We start from the raw sequence: 22982 nt of genomic DNA on the forward strand, positions 1-22982 counted from the left end.
GCTACTGATTGTGCATTCACATGTCCTAATTGTAATCACAATTTATTTTAATATATGCTATTGCATAAGCTCATGTTAGGCCTAAGTGATAAAGTGCTCAAAAGGCAAGTATTTCTATCATGTAATGATATTCGTGATATTGACTCCCTCAGAGTCATGTCAGTGTGTTTGAGGCTGCCCGTGACGATGCCCTTCGTAGTAGGGCATGGCCAAGCAGCTCCCCTAGAGCAGCTGCTGCCGGAGTGTGTGAGGAGGAACCGGAGGTGGCTGCTGCCCTTAGTAACTATGTCAAGAGTGCCCCTGTGAATCACACCCCTGTGGTAATTGTGGCATTTGTCACACCCCTGAGTATTCTTCGTGTCCTGCAAGAAACATGACATGCCACGAATGCGGTAAAACCGGACACCTGAAGAAGTGTTGTAGAGGGTGGAGCGCCAGGAAAAACGTCAGTGGTCTGGCAGCGGAGTCAGACATAGCGAGTGCAGTGATTGCAGTTGTCGTAGCGGCAGAGGCAATGTTGCGGAAGGGGTCGTCCCCGCAACCCACTATTCGTGTCGATGTATACTTTGCCAACTCGGGAGAGTGGTCCGGTTGAAGGGAAGGTTGCGAGACCTTGCCAACCTACATCTAAAGTGTTTAGGGTCGACCTCTTGTACTATAGGATACTAGGGGAGGCACACAACCCAGGAAGTGTATTTTGTAAAGTCTTCCATTGACTTTTATCAATCCTTGGACGCTTGCAAGAAAGTAGGTCTGGTGCCAGAAACGTTTCCAAACCATCCCCCCTTCGCAGACTCCACCCCCACAGTAGTAAGTGCAACCCATACGTTACCGAAGCAACCGATCAACCTGCAAGACTGTCGACCATCCCGTTTCCCCCTACCGAGGAGAATATTACCAGATTAGAAGACTGGTTATTAGCCCATTTTTCAAGTATGACCTTCAACACCGAGAGAGAACCCCTCCCGGTAATGGAAGGGGAACCCCACCGTATCCACCTGTTACGTGACGCAGTTCCTTATGCCTGCCACACACCTGCATCAGTACTGAAGTACTGGGAAAAAGAGGTGAAAGCCCAGTTGGAGGAGGACATCAAGAGAGGGGTCTTATAGCAAGCTCCCCCTGGAGAGCCCACAGAATGGTGTTCACGTATGGTGGTTGTGGCCAAGAAATCGGGGCAACCAAGATGTACAGTAGACTATCCAGCATTCCCCTCTGCTCATACAAAACTGTGGCTGACACCTATTGGGGATTTCACCAGGTAGAACTGGACAAGGAAAGCATACCCCTAACTACATTCATCACACCTTGGGGCAGGTATCAATACCAAAGGACACCAATGGGGCATTGTTCTGCCTCTGACACATATACACGTAATTTCGATGATGCCATTGAAGAAGTACCCAGGAAGTTCAAGTGTGTGGATGACACACTTCTCTATGAAGCAAGCGTGGAAGGGGCCTTTTGGCATGTGTATGACTTCCTCGCAGTCTGTGCATATAAAGGCATCACCTTAAAACCAGTAAAATTTAAGTCCTGCAAGAAAGAATTGGAATTCGTCAGGTTTGACGTCGGTTGGGACTCCTACAAGCCTTCAGAAGATTGTCTATCTGACATCAGAAGTTTTTTGATGCCCCAAAAGCCCACAATATCTAACATCAGATCATGGTATGGTATCGTCAACCATCTGGCCCCCTTCCTGACAACAGCGCCCATCATGACCCACTTTAGAGACCTACTGAAGAAGCACTCAGCCAAACAGATCTATTGGGATGAGCACCTTCAGACTGTTTAGGAGGCTCATGCCCATACAGCCAGGCACACATGTTAGGGTTCAGAAACCAGATGACTAAGGCCTGAGCAAGCTAGGAATTATAGTCAAGCAACGACCTCATACACAGTACACAATAAGACTAGATGGCAGTGGGCGTTTGTTGATAAGAAAACAGAAGACACCTCAAGGTCATTGAACCGCCCGCCAGTGAGCCAGTTTATTCTGGTGTACACCGATAACCGAATTCATTAGTTTATTTACATATAAATGGAACTGAAATTGTTTTCAGTCACCAAATCTGATTATTTCATTGAATTTGTTGAAGTTGAAATTTTTTTTGAAATAATGCTCAATAAATAAGGAACTACATTTTTTATATTAATCACAAAGTATTGGTTATATCTACTACACATTTAGCACTTATGTAAAGTAAAGTAGTAGGCTAGTCATTTCCCTATTTTCTGAGAAATGGTAACGTAATGGATTATCTTTATTTCTTTGTACTGTAATTTCAAGAAGAATCCTGGTGTGCTGTAAGTGGCCCAGTTATTGTCACTAGATGAACAAAAGTTTCTTGTGACATCCTGAAGTAACTAAATCAGGGTGCCTTTTTAAATCATCAAGTAATGTGTGAAATGCTCCACATATTAACATCTGACTGACTATGGGGTGCACCCAGTATTTTCTTGGCCGCTTTTGTACTTCCTCCTCAGCAAGAGTGCACAAATATCTGCGGTTTCCATGTTATCCATGATCACACTATTAACAAAAATTGCCGCCATTGTGTGGCTCATGTGCGCGGTGTACCTTACCTTTAACTTTTTGTTGCAACAATTTTTTAATGTGACAATTTTCTGTTCTCATAATAAAAAGTTGCTCATGTGCGGGCAGCCTTACTTCATATCATCATCTGAGTTGAAATTGTGGCAGGTATCAAACAAATCTTCGTCAGTGCAGTCCTCATGCTCCCACATGTTACATGTCCTGTACTGGACCCACACTTCTCCTGGCTTACCAAACACAGGCTGTCTTCAACTGAGCTTTCTTCTGAATCAACAGGCATAAACTCTGGGAATGGTGTTTCTTTTTTTTCTTGCGAAAAGGGGATACTTTTCGTCTTTTGGTGTTTTTTTTTTATTCAACTTCTTTTCAAGTGTTTTTTTGACTGGTGTGTCAGCTAGAATAGCAGAATGATGTTTCCTCCCATCCATTGAATTGTTCCTTTCCAGCACCTGCTTTAGGCAATGGTCTCAGTTCTACAGGTGAAATTGCTGTCTTTCCAGTTACTCCAGAATTAGATGGTGTGGGTTCATTCTGCTCTCCAAGGTGATCAACTTACCCTGGACTTCATCAAGCAATTTTTTAATTCCATTGTTGTCTGTCCTATTACAAGGCTGTCACGCTGATGACTTTTCGGAGATCTCTCAATCTGTTACATACACACCCGTAAAATCAGAATCTTGAAATAGTCTGTATTCAACGGTGAAATCCCAGCAATCCTAAACCCACTGAAAACATCAAAATATGTGACAGCCAGAGGTAAAGCCGTGGAAACTATACCAGGAATGTCATAGACGGGCATACTTGATCCTGGATTACTAGTCATCCATGAATGCATTTCTTCAAAGGTCTATAAACACTAACCTCCAGGGGCTGCGACTTGTGAAAGCTATGCGGAGGCAATGATAGGACACTAATCTCATTATCCTTACAAAAATCTAGAAACATAACATACATTATATAAATAAATAGACTTACAATTGTTATCAAATAAAATGGGGCAAGTCGGCACATGTACCAAATAGTCCCATTTTTTTAGCCTTCTTGCCCAATCCCTACCATTTGGTACAGAAACACTTACCAGTCCACACCAAGAAGCCTTGAATTATTCATTTTAATGGTAGTTTTATTGAAGCGACGTTTCAGGGACCAGTCCCATTTTCAAGCTGAAAATTACAATAATAAAATCAAATTACAAAAAATACTCGTCTAAAAATACAAAATTACAATAAATAAAGCAAATTAAAAGAACACCAAATACCATTTCCAGTAGAGGACGGAAGACAAGGGACTAAAATAACAAAAATTGTTGACGCCAGGTACAGAGAGGTGGAGGCAGCTTGGTTGTTCAGTCGTTTTTATAAAGAGCACTTCGAAGACCGCTATAGCTGCTGTGGAGAGCGCTTTTGTAAGGATCTTGAGGTTTTTATATTCAATATTGCTCTTGGATTTCTTTATATGGTAACGGACGCTTTCTTTGTATGGTCACGGAACTGAAACATTCAGCTAGCGATCTTTGAATTGTTCTTTATAAAAACGACTGATTCGAAACTGAACAACCAAACTGCCTCCACCTCTTTGTACCTGGCGTCAACAATGGAATGCCTTCGTTATTTTAGTCACTCGTATTCCTTCCTCTACTGGAAATGGTACTTCAGCTTCGTTGGTGTTCTTTTAATTTGCTTTATTTATTGTAATTTGGTATTTATAGATGAGTATTGTTTTTATTTGATTTTGGTATTGTGATATTCAGCTTGAAAATGGGACTGGTCCCTGAAACGCCGCATTAAATAAGCTATGCTAATATCAAACACATGTCTGCGTTTAAATCATTCCGAAAATATATATTATATTTATATATATAGATATATATATATGTATCTAAATATATATATATATATATATATATATCTATATAGTATATATATAATATCTATATATATATAGATATATATATAGATAGATATATATTTATTATATATATAATTTATATAATCTATATAATCCTATATATATATTATATATATATAATATATATTATATACTATTATATATATATATATGATAATAATCTGCAACGGTTTCAAAAATTAATTTTATTTGAATAATTAGCCATGTGCAAAAACTAATATGTTATTAGCTGTTTTAGTAACATACTTTTACCACTATAGTATGCCCAATATAGTGAAGGAAAACTGCTTAGATGGAATTTAAAACTTGCAATAATACCGAAGTAAGTCTTACCTCACTAATGGTGCCTGCTAGGAAGTGAAACTGTAGGAAATGTGCTTGCGTGGTATTCAGATCTACTGTAGTTAATGGATCTGGGGCCTCCACCTAGGAAAACAGCTGCCATTTCCTGCTCCAACGACGCCACACCGCATACTAGATCTTCCACCAGTAACCTAGAAGATAAATAACATATATATATATAATACATATATATATATATATATATATATATATATATATATATATATATATAATAACTTATCAAATCAACATGATTCATATAAATTATTTGAGCTGCAAATGTCCTTTAATATCTAATTCGCTCTACCTCGGAATTAATACATTTTCATACATGTAAATCGAAGGGGAATTTTTTATTTGATAATAATTTCGTCCTCTCGTGGCTTCGAACCACTGCCCATAGGACAGAGACGAAATCAGAATGTTGGTGACATTATCGGTTCGGCTAACAAGTGAGGTTATAAGTTTATACCAATTCCGACCCTACAAATCACCGTCGAACTTTGGGTATTCGTAATCGATATCAAGTAAAAAATTACCCTTCAGTTTACATATGTGAAAATATATTAATTCCGAGGTAGAGTGAATTAGGTATTAAAGGACATTTGTAGTTCGAAAAATTTGTGAATCATGGTGACATGATAATTATTCATAACATGGCTATGTTCGGCAAACTTTCGAATTTGTTAACATGGTAGAGAGGGTTGGATATCGATTCTAATTACTAATACCCGAAGTTCGACGGTGATTTGTAAGGTCGGAATCGGTATAAACTTATAACCTCACTTGTTAGCGGAATCGATAACGTCACTGATGTCCTGATTTTGTCTCTGTCCTCTGAGCGGTGGTTCACACCCACGAGAGGACGAAAGTATTATCAAGTAAAAAATTCCCCTTCAGTTTACATACATGAAAATATATCAATTCCGAGGTTGAGCGAATTAGATATTAAAAGACATTTGTAGCTTGAATAATCTATATATATATATATATATATCTATATATATATATATATATATATATATGCATATATATATGTGTGTGTATGTATGTGTATGTGTAGTATGTACAGCGAGAAATAGCCCAGAATTACGAAGGCGTAGTCTTCTTAGTAAACCTGATACGATTCCTCTTGCAAGTAAGACATGAAATGTTTCCCGCTGTGTCGATATCAGTCTGGCAGGCTCTCTGATGTACTAAGTTACAGGGATACGTTCGACTTTAGTATCAGATCAATTCATTTAACTGTGTAAATGGCATGTAACTATTTTGTGCTTACAGAATAAAAACAAAGGATTAAATGGCTGTGAAAACAATGTATTTTTTAAAATAATTTTTGCACATATTTTACCTTTCAATTTTCATGATCTGAAAAAATTTCTAAAAAAATAAACCAGAGTATCATATGGAACATCGCTAACGAAGACCAATGTCAATTCAATCAGAATTTAAATGGATGGTAGCAACTTTCATTACAATGCCTCATCACTCCTAAAACTAAGTATTCTCTCTCTCTCTCTCTCTCTCTCTCTCTCTCTCTCTCTCTCTCTCTCTCTCTCTCACGAAAAGTGTATATTGACGGGAGTCCGGTGTAGCTGTAGGCATGGAAATTATATGTAAATAGAGAATTGCAAAATTAAGCTTAATATTGAATGTTTTTCTTAGTGCCAGTGACGGCTTGTGGGATGCCTCTCTAATGTAATTGTAAGTATCAATTTAGTATATGATAGGTTTTATGCAAAATGATTACGATTCGGGACCTTTGTATCTTGGGCACATCTTGTCATTACATTTTGTTCGTAGACTACAACTTGTCCATAATTGTCTTTTTTTTTCTTTTTTTTTTGTGGGTATCATTGACTAAGACTTAACATGCTACTTCCACAGCCACGGAAATATTTACCAGTTCATGAGATTCGGTGGATTCTAACTCAATGTCTAATAAATGACCAGATATGTCGCACTTTCTCTGTTATAAACATGCTTACTGGTCTAATTCTTTGCATTCACAAAGTGGCGTAAGACTTACAGATGGTACTAATGGGTGTTTTTGTAACATAGCCATCAATCGCGTGCAAATATACTTATTTTAATGTGCAATCACCCAAAAAAGATGCAAAGTGCCCTTCCTTTTAAATCTATCTCCAAAACTGTCTGTAAATGTTAATGAAATGAATCAAGGTATTTTGTGAAAATTAGACAGCCATCATAACCTTCCACCCTTGACAATATCAAATCTTAGTAAACAATAATCTCTTTTCCTTGAAGTCTGGAGCCCATTTGACTGTCATTGTAACTGCTCTTTTCACTGTTGGTTTCAAAGAAATATAATGCTGTGCGTGTCTCTTATTTTCCAAATTTGAAAAGCTATAGACGATAGGCTTCATTCTAGCAGCCCGAGCAACATTTTGACCTTTGGTGGTAAGCATCGGTGCAGCATAGTTCTATAACCGGAAATCACATGCCATCATTCATCATTTACCTCGACTATATCTCCGAAGACAAAAGACTCTAAGAACAATATCAGAACAAACAGAATAACAGTGAATAGCTACCTTGCAACTTGCTTTCTGCAACAATAAAGAATAAGGAACTTCATCGCTCACCCGCATTCACCTATTTCATTTTGGAAAGATAAAGATACTCATTTTCACCTTTAAAATATTGGCACTCGAGGCGATGGAGTCGCTGAAAGGCTCCGACATGTAGAAAGGATTTTCGTGATCTGGATGTTCACAAGCCGCACCAGAATACCCGTACTCACACCTGTTTGAGAACAAAACGTTTGGTTATGATGGTGACTTACAGTGAGGAGAGAAGAATCTTCACCATGGACAGTTATACGAGTTAGAAATTCTAGCATTATCCTTAGTGGCATCAAGTTTTCAACTTCAGCAGATCTCACACAAACTTAATTCCGACCGAAAGTAGAATAGTTGGGTGAACCTGAATTGACTGAACCTGAATTGTTGTAAAACAAATTTTTCATGAATGAGATAACAAATTGATTTAATGAGTCGACACTACCAAAGGTAATTCAAAAATTGCGATTCATTAAAATTCATGATTAAAGTATTTGTAAAGTCTAAGGACAAAATGGTCGGAGAAAATGAGCTAAGCATAAAGAAAACAAAAAACGGACGTGAAAATCACTATGAAGATATCTTTTCTCGTTGACGTTCGCAGCTCACTCTTGGCTTTCATAACTGGTTCACGAGTTCTGCATTCAGGCACATTCTAATTTGGCGTCTTTTGCCGAACTTAAACGTCATTTTTTGTCTTGCGCTTTCTGGGATCCTTTTCATTTACTCTGTCGTCGCTTGAACCATTTGTTCCTGACTCTACATGAGTTCGTCGTTTCCATAATTTGTTATATTTTTCATCATGACAATAAGATGTGCCTTTGCCTGCACAACCTATTTAGCTCTAGCATACTCATTCAAATTTCATAACCACTTTTCACGCGCTGCATTCTCATCTATCAGCCATAAATACGAGATCAACTGTAAATATCAGCATTACAAGCGCCGTTTGTATTCTTTAATACACATTCTTCGGTTCTGAGATATTACTTGGAGTTTTCTAATTCCATCTCTCATCCACATTTTAAAAGTGGCGTCCTGACGCCAACCAAAAGGGCAAACAACAAAAATAATGCTTGGTCAAAACAACTATCCTCCATCAAAGTGATCGCCTTCTTGCGCGCGTTTCACAACCTTTGTCGGAATTTCAAATGAGCCTTAAGAGACACCATCAACATTATGGAGTCTCGAAACGCTTCTCTTCACAATAATTCCTCCAAGTCGGAAAGTTTGTTCACTTAATAACAAAGTAAAGTAAAAATTCTTTATTCCATTAAAAATGGTTATAACATACTTTTCATTATTCATTTCACATAATAAGCAATATTCATTATTAAAGTTCTTATTTTTGTATAGTGGTGATATATTGTCATCCAGAAATACAAAAAATTTTGGACTCTATGTATTATGTATTTGAATATATATATATATATACTATATATTATATATATATATATATATATATATATATATATATATATATACATGTATATATATGGGTATATATATATATATTATATATATATATATATATATATATATATATATTTATATATATATATATATATATATATATATATATATATATATATATTTATATATATATATATATATATATATATATATATATATGCCATATACTCTCTATTTATAGTATATCTATATATATATTTAGATTCGATATAATCTCTATCTATATATGCCTATATATATATATATATATATATATAATATATATTATATATATATTATATATATATATAAATTTATTATGATATATCTATATATATATATATATATATATATAGATATATATATTTTTTTAGTTATACATATATATCTATCATCTTATATATATATATATATATATCATATATATATATATCTTAAAATATATAGCCGATATATCTTATATATATATATATATATATATATATATATATATATATATATATATATATAATATATATTATATATATATATATATAAATCTATACATAATATATATATATAAATCTATATATATATATCTATATATATACTATATATATATATACATATCTATATATATATATATATATATATATATATATCATCCTATATATATCTATATATATATATTATATATATATATATACATAGATATTTATATATGGCCTAAATCTATATATATATACTCTATATATATATATATATATTATTTATATATATATATATATATATATATAGATATATATATACATAATATCTATTATATATATCCTATATATATCATATATATATATATATATATGTACACATCTATATATATATCTATCTATATAATATATATCATAATCTATTTATTATATATATATATATATGTAGTATATATATATTATATATATTATATGTATATATATATTATATATATTATATTATACTATCCATTATATATCTATAATAATATATATATATCTATATAGATATATATATATGTACACATATATATATATATCTACTCTATATCTAGATATAGATATATCTCTACTCATATCTATATATGTCTGTATATATATATATATACTATATATATATATATATATATATATATATATATAATCTATACATATATATATCTATATATATATATATATATATATATAATATATATATATATATATATGATATGTATGTATATATATATATATATCTCAGAGCTATATATGATATATATGTAATATACCTACATACATATCTATATATATATACTATATATATATATATATATATATATATATATATATATAGTATGTATATATATATAGATATATATATCTATATATATATATATATATATATATATATGTACATATGTGTCTATATATATATATATCTATATATATATATCATATGTTGTTATATATATCTATATATATATATCTATGTATATATAGATATTGTTCAAGATTTTAAGTCAGAACCAAGGAAAGTAAGGTCTTTTACCAGTTTCAGTCACCCTCGTCTATATGCAAGTTGCCCTTTGAACTGTAAGCATCCATTCTCTAGAAAAGCTATCTCTTCTCCCATTGGTTGTCGGAATTACCCCCACAGGGACTGGGGCGTGGCTTACCAGGAGAACATTTTAAAAGGAACAGAAGCCTGCAGCTTGCTCTCAGAAGAAACCTAGACCTAAGAGAGGTCAGAAGCTCCCTGCCTCGCCCTGCAGACACCGCTTCACCCCTTTCTGCTTCCTTTCCTCTGGGGAAGTCCCAAGTATTTTTGTACGTCCATAGCGCACAGGAACATCAAGGAGAGGACGACGCCCAAGCCCAGGCGTTCAAGCCCAGGATTTCCAGGTACTGTGAGGGTAAATTCCAGTTCAGCCAGGGAATTTTTTGCCTTTGTCTGTATTTCATTTCTATTCTTTCAAGGTGACCCTCCCTTCATCCTTTGTTCAGCTTCTCATTCCTCCCATCTTGGTTCAATGCTGTGGTTACTCCCCTTATGATACTAGTAAACATCCCCTAGTAAATTCAAGTAACGAAATAGTTCTCTTTGTGTAAATTCCCAGTCAGTTTCATTCCCCCCTGAGTGCCCTTTAAACTTTTGCTTGAAAGAAAGTAGTGTGTAACATTCGCCCTCGTGTGCCCCCCACCTTATGCCAGTGTCCCATCTCTTTGCAGACAAACACCATGTCTGATTGTGGTCGAAACTGGAAATCCTTGGAGCAAGCCTTGCATTTTTAATCCGTTTGTGCAAATTTCTGAACGCCGTGTCTGGTTGCACCCAGCAATGTGTTTCCGGTGGATCAACCAATCGACCCCCTTATTAGTCTCCTGGACCTCTGTAAATTAATGTAAATACAGTGCATTTACAACATAAGTCCAGCTTTTAAGTAAATTCCTCCTTCCTCAGCAATATCAGCCTTCTGCCCTAGTTTTTTTCTCTTTGTTCTGATCTCTCGTTCCTCCCTCCAAGGCCAATTTTTTTAGTGTTAAACCACATTTTCTAGGAGTGAACAAGCAGTTCAGAATAATGGCAACCTTGTCTTAGATATTGTGAGATGATTGGTTCCAAAACCAGTCTTGTGAAAAAGAATTTTCATTCCCAGTCTTGCATCGGTCATTAAACTGGTATCACGAAAGAAACGAATCTGAATTCCTTTAATATTTTTATAAACAAGTGAAAGTAAGGTTTCCAAATTCTCCACAACAGGAATAAGGTAAATTTTATTTTTTATTTCCTAGTTATTCATGTAGAACTAGGTATTCTAGTTATTGGTATATAAAATCTTACTGTCATTATAGCGATAGGAAATAGACCACGTGTAGGCCGATAGACTAGAGCTCGAGAGAGAAATTTTAATGTTATGTGCCATTGCATAAAGCATAGAGGTTAGGGAGTAAGATTCAAAATGAAAATAAGTGCCATATTTCGTGAATTGCAAGTTAATTGCGAATCTCGCGTTGTAAAGAAATTTTGCGTCTCTCTCTCTCTCTCTCTCTCTCTCTCTCTCTCTCTCTCTCTCTCTCTCTCTCTCTCTCTCTCACATGCACGGCCGCTTACAGGTCTAAACAGGATAGGATTTAAATCCCCAGCCATGTATCTACTTCATACCTATCCATTGCCCTGTTCATTAACAAAGGAATAGATGAGTCAATGAGTTAAAAAAGAAAAAACATAGTATTAGCATAAAATTCTTAATGTTAGGATAAGCAAAATCAGAGAGTAATAATAAGGGCAAATACTTTTGCATTTCAAACAAGGGCACATGTTACCCTTAGCGTAGCTTCCTCACCGCAACCTTGTAACACTGATTCATTCCTCCAGTCTAGACGACCAGTGTGCAGGCCTAATTCTCCAGGGTATTAAATTTGCGAGAGCTAGGGTAAAAAGGTGTTTGTGTGGAGGCGGTATATTTATGCAGGGTGAGATATCTTTATCCTGGTTTTTCCTCTTCCCTTCAATGTATATGAGCTAGCGTTACGAATTCTGAGCAAAGCTAGGTTCAAGGGTAAGATAGACCAGGGATTTGTGTTATAAGAAAAGGATAGGTAAAAATAATTTTTATCCACCTCTTGTCTTTGTCCTCGAGACGATATATATAAATAATAAAAAGGAAGACCCCATATACATTTTATATTAACCCATACTGCCGTTGAGTTTCCACCTTTACGACATTCATTTGCCACGTCTTCACGTTGAATGTCCGTGAAATTCGTGACCAAATTCTCTCCTTTTTATTTACAAACCCGTACTCACGTTGAGGTTCCGCGTTTACAAGATTTATTTGATAATTCACGACTTTTTCATGTTGGATATCAGTGAAATTCATGAACTGATTCTTTCTTTTATTTTACAAACCTGTACTGGCGTTGAGTTTCCGCCTTTACGACATTCATTTGCCACCTTTTCACGTTGAATTTCTGTGGAATACGTGACCAGATTCTTTTGTTTTCATTTTACAAGCCGTGCTCGCATTAAGGTTCTGCGTGTACAAAATTTATTGCCAAATCCATTACCAACGTCGAATTCTCCGCCAAACTAAATTACAGAGATTTTACAGCGTGAGGTTTCCGCCGCACTACACCCCAGTTGTAACTGTATTTGCAGGGATTTTACGGTCATCTTGCCAAGGTTCTGCGCTGAGTATTTCCGCATACTCCTGGCGACATTTGCAGTTTTGCAGCTGCCTTCCATCCTATTATTCTCAGGCTAGTCTACTAGCGTTTTACTGCTGAGGAGATGGCAAGTAACGCAGCACTGGCGGAGGCTAAGGCCTTCACAGAAGCCAGAAGAGCCCTGGGGCTGGAGGGTGCAAAACTGATCAATTAGGTAAATGATAAGCTGAAAGATTCAGCTCAAGAGAGAGCAGCCAGAATGGAGAAGGAGAGGGGAGCACAAGAGAAAAGAGAAGCAGCCGAAAGAGCATTCTAAGCAGCTGAGAGGAGAGCACAAGAGAGGAGAGAAGCGGCTGAAAGAGAATTCCAAGCAGCTGAGAGGGAAGCACAAGAGATAAGAGAAGCAGCTGAAAGAGCATTCCAAACAGCCGAAAAGGAGAAAGAAAGAGCACATGAACTGGCTATCCTTCTTATCCTTTTGTAACTTTCTATTCATTTTCTTTTTTGTTTTTGTACTGTCTATATCTTTTTTCTCCCATAGTTCCTTTCCTCTTCTTTACTGCCTTTAGGCATTTATTGTATATTGTATGCCCTGCTTAGGCAGAGCCAAACCTGCCAGCTATTCTGGCCTTATATAAATTAGTACTTCTTTATGAACTACTGTCGTAAAAGTGCCACAATTGGCACCGTGCCCTATTCTAGGCACTTAGAATTCCATTTGACTTGGGAAAATTTTAGCCAGCAAACATTGCTATAGCTTTAGAGATATTTTCGAAGCCTGGCTCGTTTATACATTATTTTGACTTGGTTTCTGATTTAGTGTTATTCCCTTTGTGAAATTTCCATTGTCTTTGGTGAAATTTATATTTTTTTGTGTCATCTTATTTAATCTCTATGAAGAATTACTTCATTAATTTTCCCCTTGTTAGTTTGCACTAATGTTTGCTAGGATGTAATTAATACTGTTAGGCGTCTTCTTGTTACGAGACAAAGTTACTTAATGAAATTGTAGGGACATTAACACACCTGAATGCGTCATATCGCCCCATCAGGGTAAACTGATAGTATGTGTTGCCTTAAACAATTAGGTATTATATATGATATAATTTACCCTGAAGGTTAAATTTTATATTCATTATTTGCTATTCATTGTTATTCTAGTGTGACGTTATATTTTAAGAGTATTCTTTATTAGAATATAGCAAGTTAGTCTTTAGTCACATCACACTTTATTTTTATTGATCATTAATCCTCTGCCTGTCAAGTAAGACTTCATGAATATTATCATCGGCAGAGTTTGAATATTGCTTATATTATAAGTCCACTCAAGGGAGAATGGAAGGCTCAGTAATTTATATTTGCAATTGGTCCTTGTTTCTGGCTTGTCTTGTCCATTCCAACCCGTCTAGGGTTGAAATGTCCTCTAGAATGGGAAGGTGTTCAAGGTTTTAAGCCAGAATCAAGGAAAGTAAGGTCTTTTGCCAGTTTCAGTCACCCTTGCCTATGAGCAAGTTTCCCCTTTGAACTGTAAGCATCCATTTTCTAGAACAGCTATCTCTTCTCCCATTGGTTGTTGGAATTACCCCCAAAGGGACTGGGGCATGGCTTACCAGGAGAAAATTTTAAAAGGAGCAGAAGCCAGCAGCTCGATCTCAGAAGAAACATAGACCTAAGAAAGGTCATAAGCTTCCCGCCTCACCCTGCAGACACAGCTTCACCCCTTTCTGCTCCCTCTACTCTGGGGAAGTCCCAAGTATTTTTATACGTCCATTGTGCACAGGAACATCAAGGAGAGGACTGCCCAAGCCCAGGCGTCCAAGCCCAGGCGTCCAAGCCCAGTCGTCCAAGCCCAGGATTCCTAGTTAATAATGTGAGAGTAAATTCCAGTTCAGCCAGAGAAATATTTTGCCTTTGTCTGTATTTCATTTCTATTCTCTCAAGGCGACCCCCCACCCCCCCCCCTAACTTCTCCTCCTTTGTTCAGCTTCTCATTCCTCACATCTTGGTTCAATGCTGTGGTTACTCCCCTTGTAAATCCAAGTAAAGAAATACTTCTCTGTATAAATTCCCAGTCAGTTTCATTCCCCCCTGAGTGGCCTGTAAACTTTTGCTTGAAAGAAATTACTATGTGACATTTGCCCTCATGTGCCCCCCGCCTTATTCCAGTGTCCCATCTCTTTGCAGACAAACACTTAGAAACCCTTGGAGCAAGCCTTGCATTTTTAATCCGTTTGCGCAAATCTCTGAACGCCATGTCTGGTTGCCCCCAGCCACTTGTTTCCAGTGGATCGACCAATCGGCCCCCTTATTAGTCTACTGGACCTCTGTAAATTAATGTAAATACAGTGCATTTAAAACTAAAGTCCAGCTTTTACGTAAATTCCTCCTTCCTTGGTAATATCGGCCTTCTGCCCAAGTTTTTTTTTCTCTTTTTTCTGATCTCTTGTTTCTCCCTCAAAGGCCGACTTTTTTCAGTGTGTTAAACCACATTGTCTAGGAGTGAACGAGCAGTTGAGAATTATAATATATATATATAATATATATATATATATATATATATATATAATGTATATATAAAGATCTTTCAGTCTTAACGACCCTTTACTCAAGGCAATACTGATCAGAACAAAGAGAAACATAGTAGAGGTAAGCATATACCAATGGACAATACAGGATTAACAAAAGGTCCCATTCACTTTAAAGAAACGAAAAAATGCCTGTGGGCTAGATTAAAAGATTTAGAAGTAGCCGCCACATGTGATCACAGGTAATCTAGTCAGACAACAATACTTTTTTTTAAACAAGGAGGGATAAACGACCAGACAGTACAAATTTAACAAATTCCCAAAGGATATATTAAGGATTTAGTGGGGGAGCAGTCGAAGGCAATTTAATTTTTAAAAATACACTTTGCATTATAGTCGAACCAAAATGTTGTGGCGGATGACGAGAGATGTCATCAGAAAGCTTCGTATTTGAATCTAAAAGTTTAGGTTATCTCTCTTCAAATCTCTACATCTGTTTGCTGCAAAGGGTCAACCATACCTTGCCTTTGTTTCTTTGATAGACTATTGTTTTATATGTTAAAGAATAGAAAAAGTCTTTTCAAGATTCTAAGATCGCTAGGGTGGGGCCAGGAAAAGAATAGAGCTCTGACAGATCTATCTATCCTTCTAAATCTCAACCTCAAGAATAATCTCTTGTTTATGACTTTACCTGAGTTCTGTCGTTTACTGTACTTCGTTTTCTAAAGAAAGAAAAAGTAACTTTTGGTTTTTCTTAAAGATTTTCCTTTCTTTGTGTGTTTTTTGGAGATAATAATCATAGATCTTGTAATAATGCCATAATTTCAAGCCATCTGATTATTTGGATATATTCCATTTTAGCACACACACAAATGTTACTCAAGTTGAGTTTAGAAGAAATGAAAACAAAATATAGGATAAATGCAGAGCGAACACTCCATCTGTATGCTTAACCCTGAATAACTGCGATGGGTCGCGCTCGACCCGAGGCGTGTTTCAAAAAATAGGCTTTTCCCATAAATTATCACCCGTGTCAAATCTGGGCATGATCGACCTGCAGACGTTCATTCTTCTACAAACTGCGACTGTGTCCAGACCTGCCAATGTCTGTCTCCAGTGCTCCCCCCTTTTCTGAGAATCGCTCGGGTTGAGGTCGACCCGCATGCACCTATAAGAGGTAGGTGATCGAAAACCAAAGTTATTACATAACAATTTCTCAATGAACAGTATGCATAGTCATGTGTCTTTGTTGTGTTGGAAAGTCTGGGTGGGTCGTGTATCTATGCCATGCATGACCTTTGGAGTGGCTGAGATGTCATATATCGCTATATGGTCCATTTTCCTTTGAGTGCCACTTTCTGGGTTTTTTTCCAAAAAGCAAAGTTTTTAGGTAAACCTTGCATATTGAGCAGTATTCATTCTAATAGTCTTTTATAATGTTGGAATATGTCGGAGGATGATGTATCTATAATATGAATGCCTTTGTTCATGGCTGACATGCTGTATATGACCATATGGTCCAGTCCTCTTCGAGTGCCAATTTCTGTGTTTTTCTGCAAATAGCAAATTTATTACATAGCCAATTCATGTAGGACAGTGTGCATAATAGCAAACTAGTATACTTTTGTGATATTGGAAAATGTTTTAGGATGTTGTGCATATCACGTGCACGACTCTGGGAGCGGCTGAGATGCCATATACCGCCAATATGGTCCATTTTCCTTTGAGTGCCACTTTCTGTTTTTTTTTGCAAAAAGCAAAGTTTTTAGGTAAACCTCACATATTGAGCAGCATTCATTCTAATCACATTTTGTAATGTTGGAACATGTCGGAGGATGATGTATCTATAATATGAATGCCTTTGTTCATGGCTGACACGCCGTATATGGCCATATGGTCCAGTGCCCTTCGAGTGCCACTTTCTGTGTTTTTTTTGCAAATAGCAAAGTTATTACGTACTCAATACACGTAGGACAGTGTGTATAATAGCTAATTAGTACAGTTTTTTTATATTGGAAAATGTTGTAGGATGTTGTGCATATCACGTGAGGGACCTTGAAAGTGACTGAGATGCCATATATCGCCATATGGTCCATTTCCCTTCGAGTGCCACTTTCTGCTTTTCTTGCAAAAAGCAAAGTTGTTAGGTAAACATTGCATATTGAACAGTGTTCATGCTAGTATATTTTTGTTTTATTATTGGAATATGTGGGAGGATGGTGTGTTGTATCGCATGCATACCCAAGTCATTGGCTGATATGCCATTGTTGCCATATGGGCCGATTCCATTCGAGTGCCTCATTTTGTGTTTTTTTTGCAAAAAACAGTTATAATAACTAAATTGATGTAAGACAGTGTTTATCATACAACTAATTAGTATAGTTTTGTTTTATTATTGGAATATGTGGGAGGATGGTGTGTTTATCACGTGCTTGACCGGGGCATTGGCTGAGATGCCCTTGTTGCCATATGGGACGATTCCGTTCCAGTGCTAATTTTTTTTTTTTTTTGCAAAAAAACATTTATAATAACTAAATTGATATAGGACAGTGTTTATTATATAACTAATTAGTATAATTTTTTTTAATTATTGGAATATGTGGGAGGATGGTGTGTTTATCACGTGCTTGCCTGGGGCATTGGCTGAGATGCCCTTGTTGCCATGTGGGCTGATTCCGTTCAAGTGCTCATTTCTAATGTTTTGCTTTTTTTTCAGTTATGGTTTCAAAGAGAAAGAGACCTTGGGGTGAAGATGCTATCAGCACACTTCTCTATGAATTAGAAAGTGACATTGAGGACCACCTGGAGGTCCAGTCTGAAGGCAAGAATGAGGAATCGGCCGCCACTTCGTTGAGGAGGAGGACGTAGATGACCCGAGTGAGGGACAGGCTGCTGAGTTGGAAGAAGAGGAGAGGGAAGAGGAGGCTAATCCTCTTGACCTCTCCCCAGGGGATGAGGACAACTCCGATGGGAGGAAGCATTGGGGTTAGTGGGACTGTTCCCATTATTGTAACAACAACAACAACAACTACAACCGCCGCACCTACACCAGTCCCTCAACCTCTCGGCCTGAGGACGCGCTCTCCCAGGTCGAGCTTAGGAGAGGAAGAGGAAGAGGGGTGACCTCCAGCCAGCCCGGGTAGCTCCTATCCAGCGCATAGGGCCTGAAATTGTTGAGGCTCATGATGGGACCAAGTGGCGGAGAGATCCCAATGCCTCCCTCCCACCTTTGTTTACACCGAGGATTGAACCTGGGGGTTCCACCAATGTCACCGTTGGGGTGGGAAGAGTGAACAACATTTTCTCGCTCTTTTTATCTGATGTTATGCTAGCAGAGATTGTCTTGCATTCCAATGATCGACTTGCCCTTTTGAGGAATAATTATTATCATAAGGGCAATGTTGCCCTCAGGGTCATGGACCTGAGGGAACTGAAGGCATTCATTGGGATCCTGATAATGTCGGCTGTAAGATCAAACAATCACACCACAACAAGCGACGTCTGGGAGCTTCCAGAGGGCAATCCTTTGTACCACTGTACAATGAGCGGGCATCGTTTTGCCCTGCTAACAAGAGTGATTCGTTTCGACAATTCAGCCACCAGAGCGGAGCGAGCGAGGACAGATCGCCTTGCCCTCATTTGAAAAGTCTTCGATCATGTGGTGGTTAATTGTCAACAAAATTACTCTCCAGGGCCACATCTCACTGTCAACAACCAGCTTGTTCCATTTAGGGGTTGCTGTCCCTTCCGTATGTAAATTCCCAGCAAGCCAGCCAAGTAAGTTCACAGATTTCCATTTCGTTTTTTTTCATGAAATTGCTTTTTTATTTATTCATAATTGTTTCTTTGATTATTATATAATATGTTCTTATTAGGAATAAGAATTGAAATATGATATTTTATGTGTTTATAAAATATACAATATGTTATCTGTATCTCTGTCTCTTTCTCTATCCCTCTCTCTCCCTATATATATATATATATATATATATATATATATATATATTATATATATATATATATATATATATATATGTGTATATATATATATATATATATATAAGATATATACATATATATATATATATATATATATATATATATATATATATATATTATGTATATTATATATATATATATATATATATATATAATATATATATATATATATATATATATATATATATATATAGCTTGATGCCATACCTATAAGAAGAGAGAATAGAATTAGTATCTAAAAAATTAAAATCATATCAATTAAAAAGTAAATTAAAATCAAGTTAGTATGAATAATAATAATAATAATAATAATAATAATAATAATAATAATAATAATAATAATAATAATAATAATAATACCACTACTCTTCGTAGTAGCCATGATTCCCATGACAAAAGTACTACAGAAGATGGATGCCGGGTACCAACTTAAGAAAAGAGGCAACAGAATTAACCATCTGATGTTCATGGACGACATCAAGCTGTATGGTAAGAGCATCAAGGAAATAGATACCCTAATCCAGACTGTAAGGATTGTATCTGGGGACATCAGGATGGAGTTTGGAATAGAAAAATGCGCCTTAGTCAACATACAAAAGGGCAAAGTAACAAGAACTGAAGGGATAAAGCTACCAGATGGGATCAACATCAAACACATAGATGAGACTGGATGCAAATACCTGGAAATAATGGAAGGAGGAGATATAAAACACCAAGAGATGAAGGACACGATCAGGAAAGAATATATGCAGAGACTCAAGGCGATACTCAAGTCAAAACTCAATGCCAGAAATATGATAAAAGCCATAAACACATGGGCAGTGCCAGTAATCAGAGTACAGCGCAGGAATAGAGTGGAAACATATGACAATACACAAAGCACTACACCCAAGAGCAAATACGGACAGACTATACATAACACAAAAGGAAGGAGGGAGAGGACTACTAAGCATAGAGGACTGCGTCAACATCAAGAACAGAGCACTGGGGCAATATCTGAAAACCAGTGAAGACGAGTGGCTAAAGAGTGCATGGGAAGAAGGACTGAGAAAAGTAGACGAAGACCCAGAAATATACAGAGACAGGAGAATGACAAACAGAACAGAGGACTGGCACAACAAACCAATGCACGGACAATACATGAGACAGACTAAAGAACTAGCCAGCGATGACACGTGGCAATGGCTACAGAGGGGAGAGCTAAAGAAGGAAACGGAAGGAATGATAACAGCGGCAGAAGATCAGGCCCTAAGAACCAGATATGTTCAAAATACGATAGACGGAAATAACATCTCTCCCATATGTAGGAAGTGCAATACGAAAAATGAGACCATAAACCACATAGCAAGCAAATGTCCGGCACTTGCACAGAACCAGTACAAAAAGAGGCATGATTCAGTGGCAAAAGCCCTCCACTGGAGCCTGTGCAAGAAACATCAGCTACCTTGCAGTAATAAGTGGTACGAACACCAACCTGAAGGAGTGATAGAAAACGATCAGGCAAAGATCCTCTGGGACTATGGTATCAGAACAGATAGGGTGATACGTGCAAATAGACCAGACGTGACGTTGATTGACAAAATCAAGAAGAAAGTATCACTCATTGATGTCGCAATACCATGGGACACCAGAGTTGAAGAGAAAGAGAGAGAAAAAATGGATAAGTATCAAGATCTGAAAATAGAAATAAGAAGGATATGGGATATGCCAGTGGAAATCGTACCCATAATCATAGGAGCACTAGGTACAATCCCAAGATCCCTGAAAAAGAATCTAGAAAAACTAGAGGCTGAAGTAGCTCCAGGACTCATGCAGAAGAGTGTGATCCTAGAAACGGCGCACATAGTAAGAAAAGTGATGGACTCCTAAGGAGGCAGGATGCAACCCGGAACCCCACACCATAAATACCACCCAGTCGAATTGGAGGACTGTGATAGAGCAAAAAAAAAAAACAAATAAATAAATAAATAAATAATAATAATAATACTAATAATAATAATATTGATAATAATAATAGTAATAACAATAATAATTATATATATATATATATATATATATATATATATATATATATATATATATATAATATTATTGTTATTATTATTATTATTATTATTATTATTATTATTATTATTATTATTATTATTATTATTATTATTATTATACATACTAACTTGATTTTATTTTGCTCTTTATTTGATATGATTTTAATTTTTTAAATACTAATTCTATTCTCTCTTCCTATAGGTACGGCATCAAGCTTGTGTTGGTATGTGATGCCGATACGCATTACATATGTAATGAGACATGTAATGCGTTTGTTTACTTGAGGAAGGATACAGTGAGGGTGCCGAGAGGACAGACGTTGGGAGAAGTTTTCACGACTGAGCTTGTGCGACCTTTTCGCCGAAGGGGTCGCACAGTGACGACTGATAACTTCTTTACGACCTTACCTCTCGCTTTATCACTTGCTGACGATGGCATGTATTTGTGTGGCACTATTCGGCAGAATCCTTATATTCCTAAGGAACTTTCTGAGAGTGTGCTTCCCGTCAAGGACTCGGTGGCCGTGTTCAATTACGAACACAATTTGACTTTCCAGTGTCAGCAAGTCAGCAGGAGGTGATGCTATTGAGTTTCCTGCATCATGATTCGTCTGAAATCGAAAGGCGTAAGACAGACATTCAGATGTTTTATAATGCAACGAAAGGAGGTGTAGACACTTTCGATCATATGTGTTCTACAGCAAATTGTGTTCGTAAGACACGACGCTGGCCACTTTGTCTTTTCTACGGGATATTGAATATAATTATGGTAAATTCTTATATTCTCCATACGTCCCTTCCATCGGCAAAAAGTATGACAAGGCGAAGGTTCCTCGAGGAGCTCGCCATTGAATTTTGTGCTCCCATAGTAAGTCATCGATATTATACGTTGACCAACTTGCCAAGGCCCCTGCGTATCCTGATGGCGGATACATTTAGGCTGGCTGAGCTGGAGCAGAGACCTCTTCCTGCCATTGGTCACGTCAAGCTGCCCAAGCGTGTTCGCTGCCAAAGCTGCCCATCTAGAGAAGACCACAAAACAAACAGAGCATGTTTGCGATGCCACTGGCCCATCTACCTACAGCATCAAACTGTCTTGTGTCCGAAGTTTGTGTCTTCTATGTAGGTAAGTTGCATCATGAAACTTTTTTTTACTACTTGTTTGGATGAATACTATCATTTTAATCTTGACAAAATATATATCATCCATTTTTTACCTAAAATATTGTAATATTTTTCTAGATTTTTGTAGATATTTCCAAATTTTTTAAACTATTCCCTTTTCGAAAAAATTCTTTTTGGTCAGATATTTCTTTATACCTGCACAATAAATGTTCAAACATCCAGCAAGTAACCATAAATGTTTTATGCAAATCCACGAATAATTAGATAACACATTGAAATTTACATTCCATTCCTCC

General features: G+C 36.6%; 1 protein-coding gene across 1 annotated transcript in view; it reads right to left on the reverse strand.

The window, feature by feature from the left end:
• Positions 1 to 22982, reverse strand: part of LOC135223343 (reelin-like) — a 484942-nt gene that overhangs the window by 333656 nt on the left and 128304 nt on the right. The window contains 4 exon segments of the mRNA XM_064261806.1: positions 4799 to 4870; positions 4872 to 4907; positions 4909 to 4959; positions 7462 to 7573. Coding sequence (XP_064117876.1) covers positions 4799 to 4870; positions 4872 to 4907; positions 4909 to 4959; positions 7462 to 7573 — 271 coding nt within the window.

Source organism: Macrobrachium nipponense, chromosome 8 (assembly GCF_015104395.2).
Source record: "Macrobrachium nipponense isolate FS-2020 chromosome 8, ASM1510439v2, whole genome shotgun sequence".
Lineage (NCBI taxonomy): Eukaryota > Metazoa > Arthropoda > Malacostraca > Decapoda > Palaemonidae > Macrobrachium > Macrobrachium nipponense.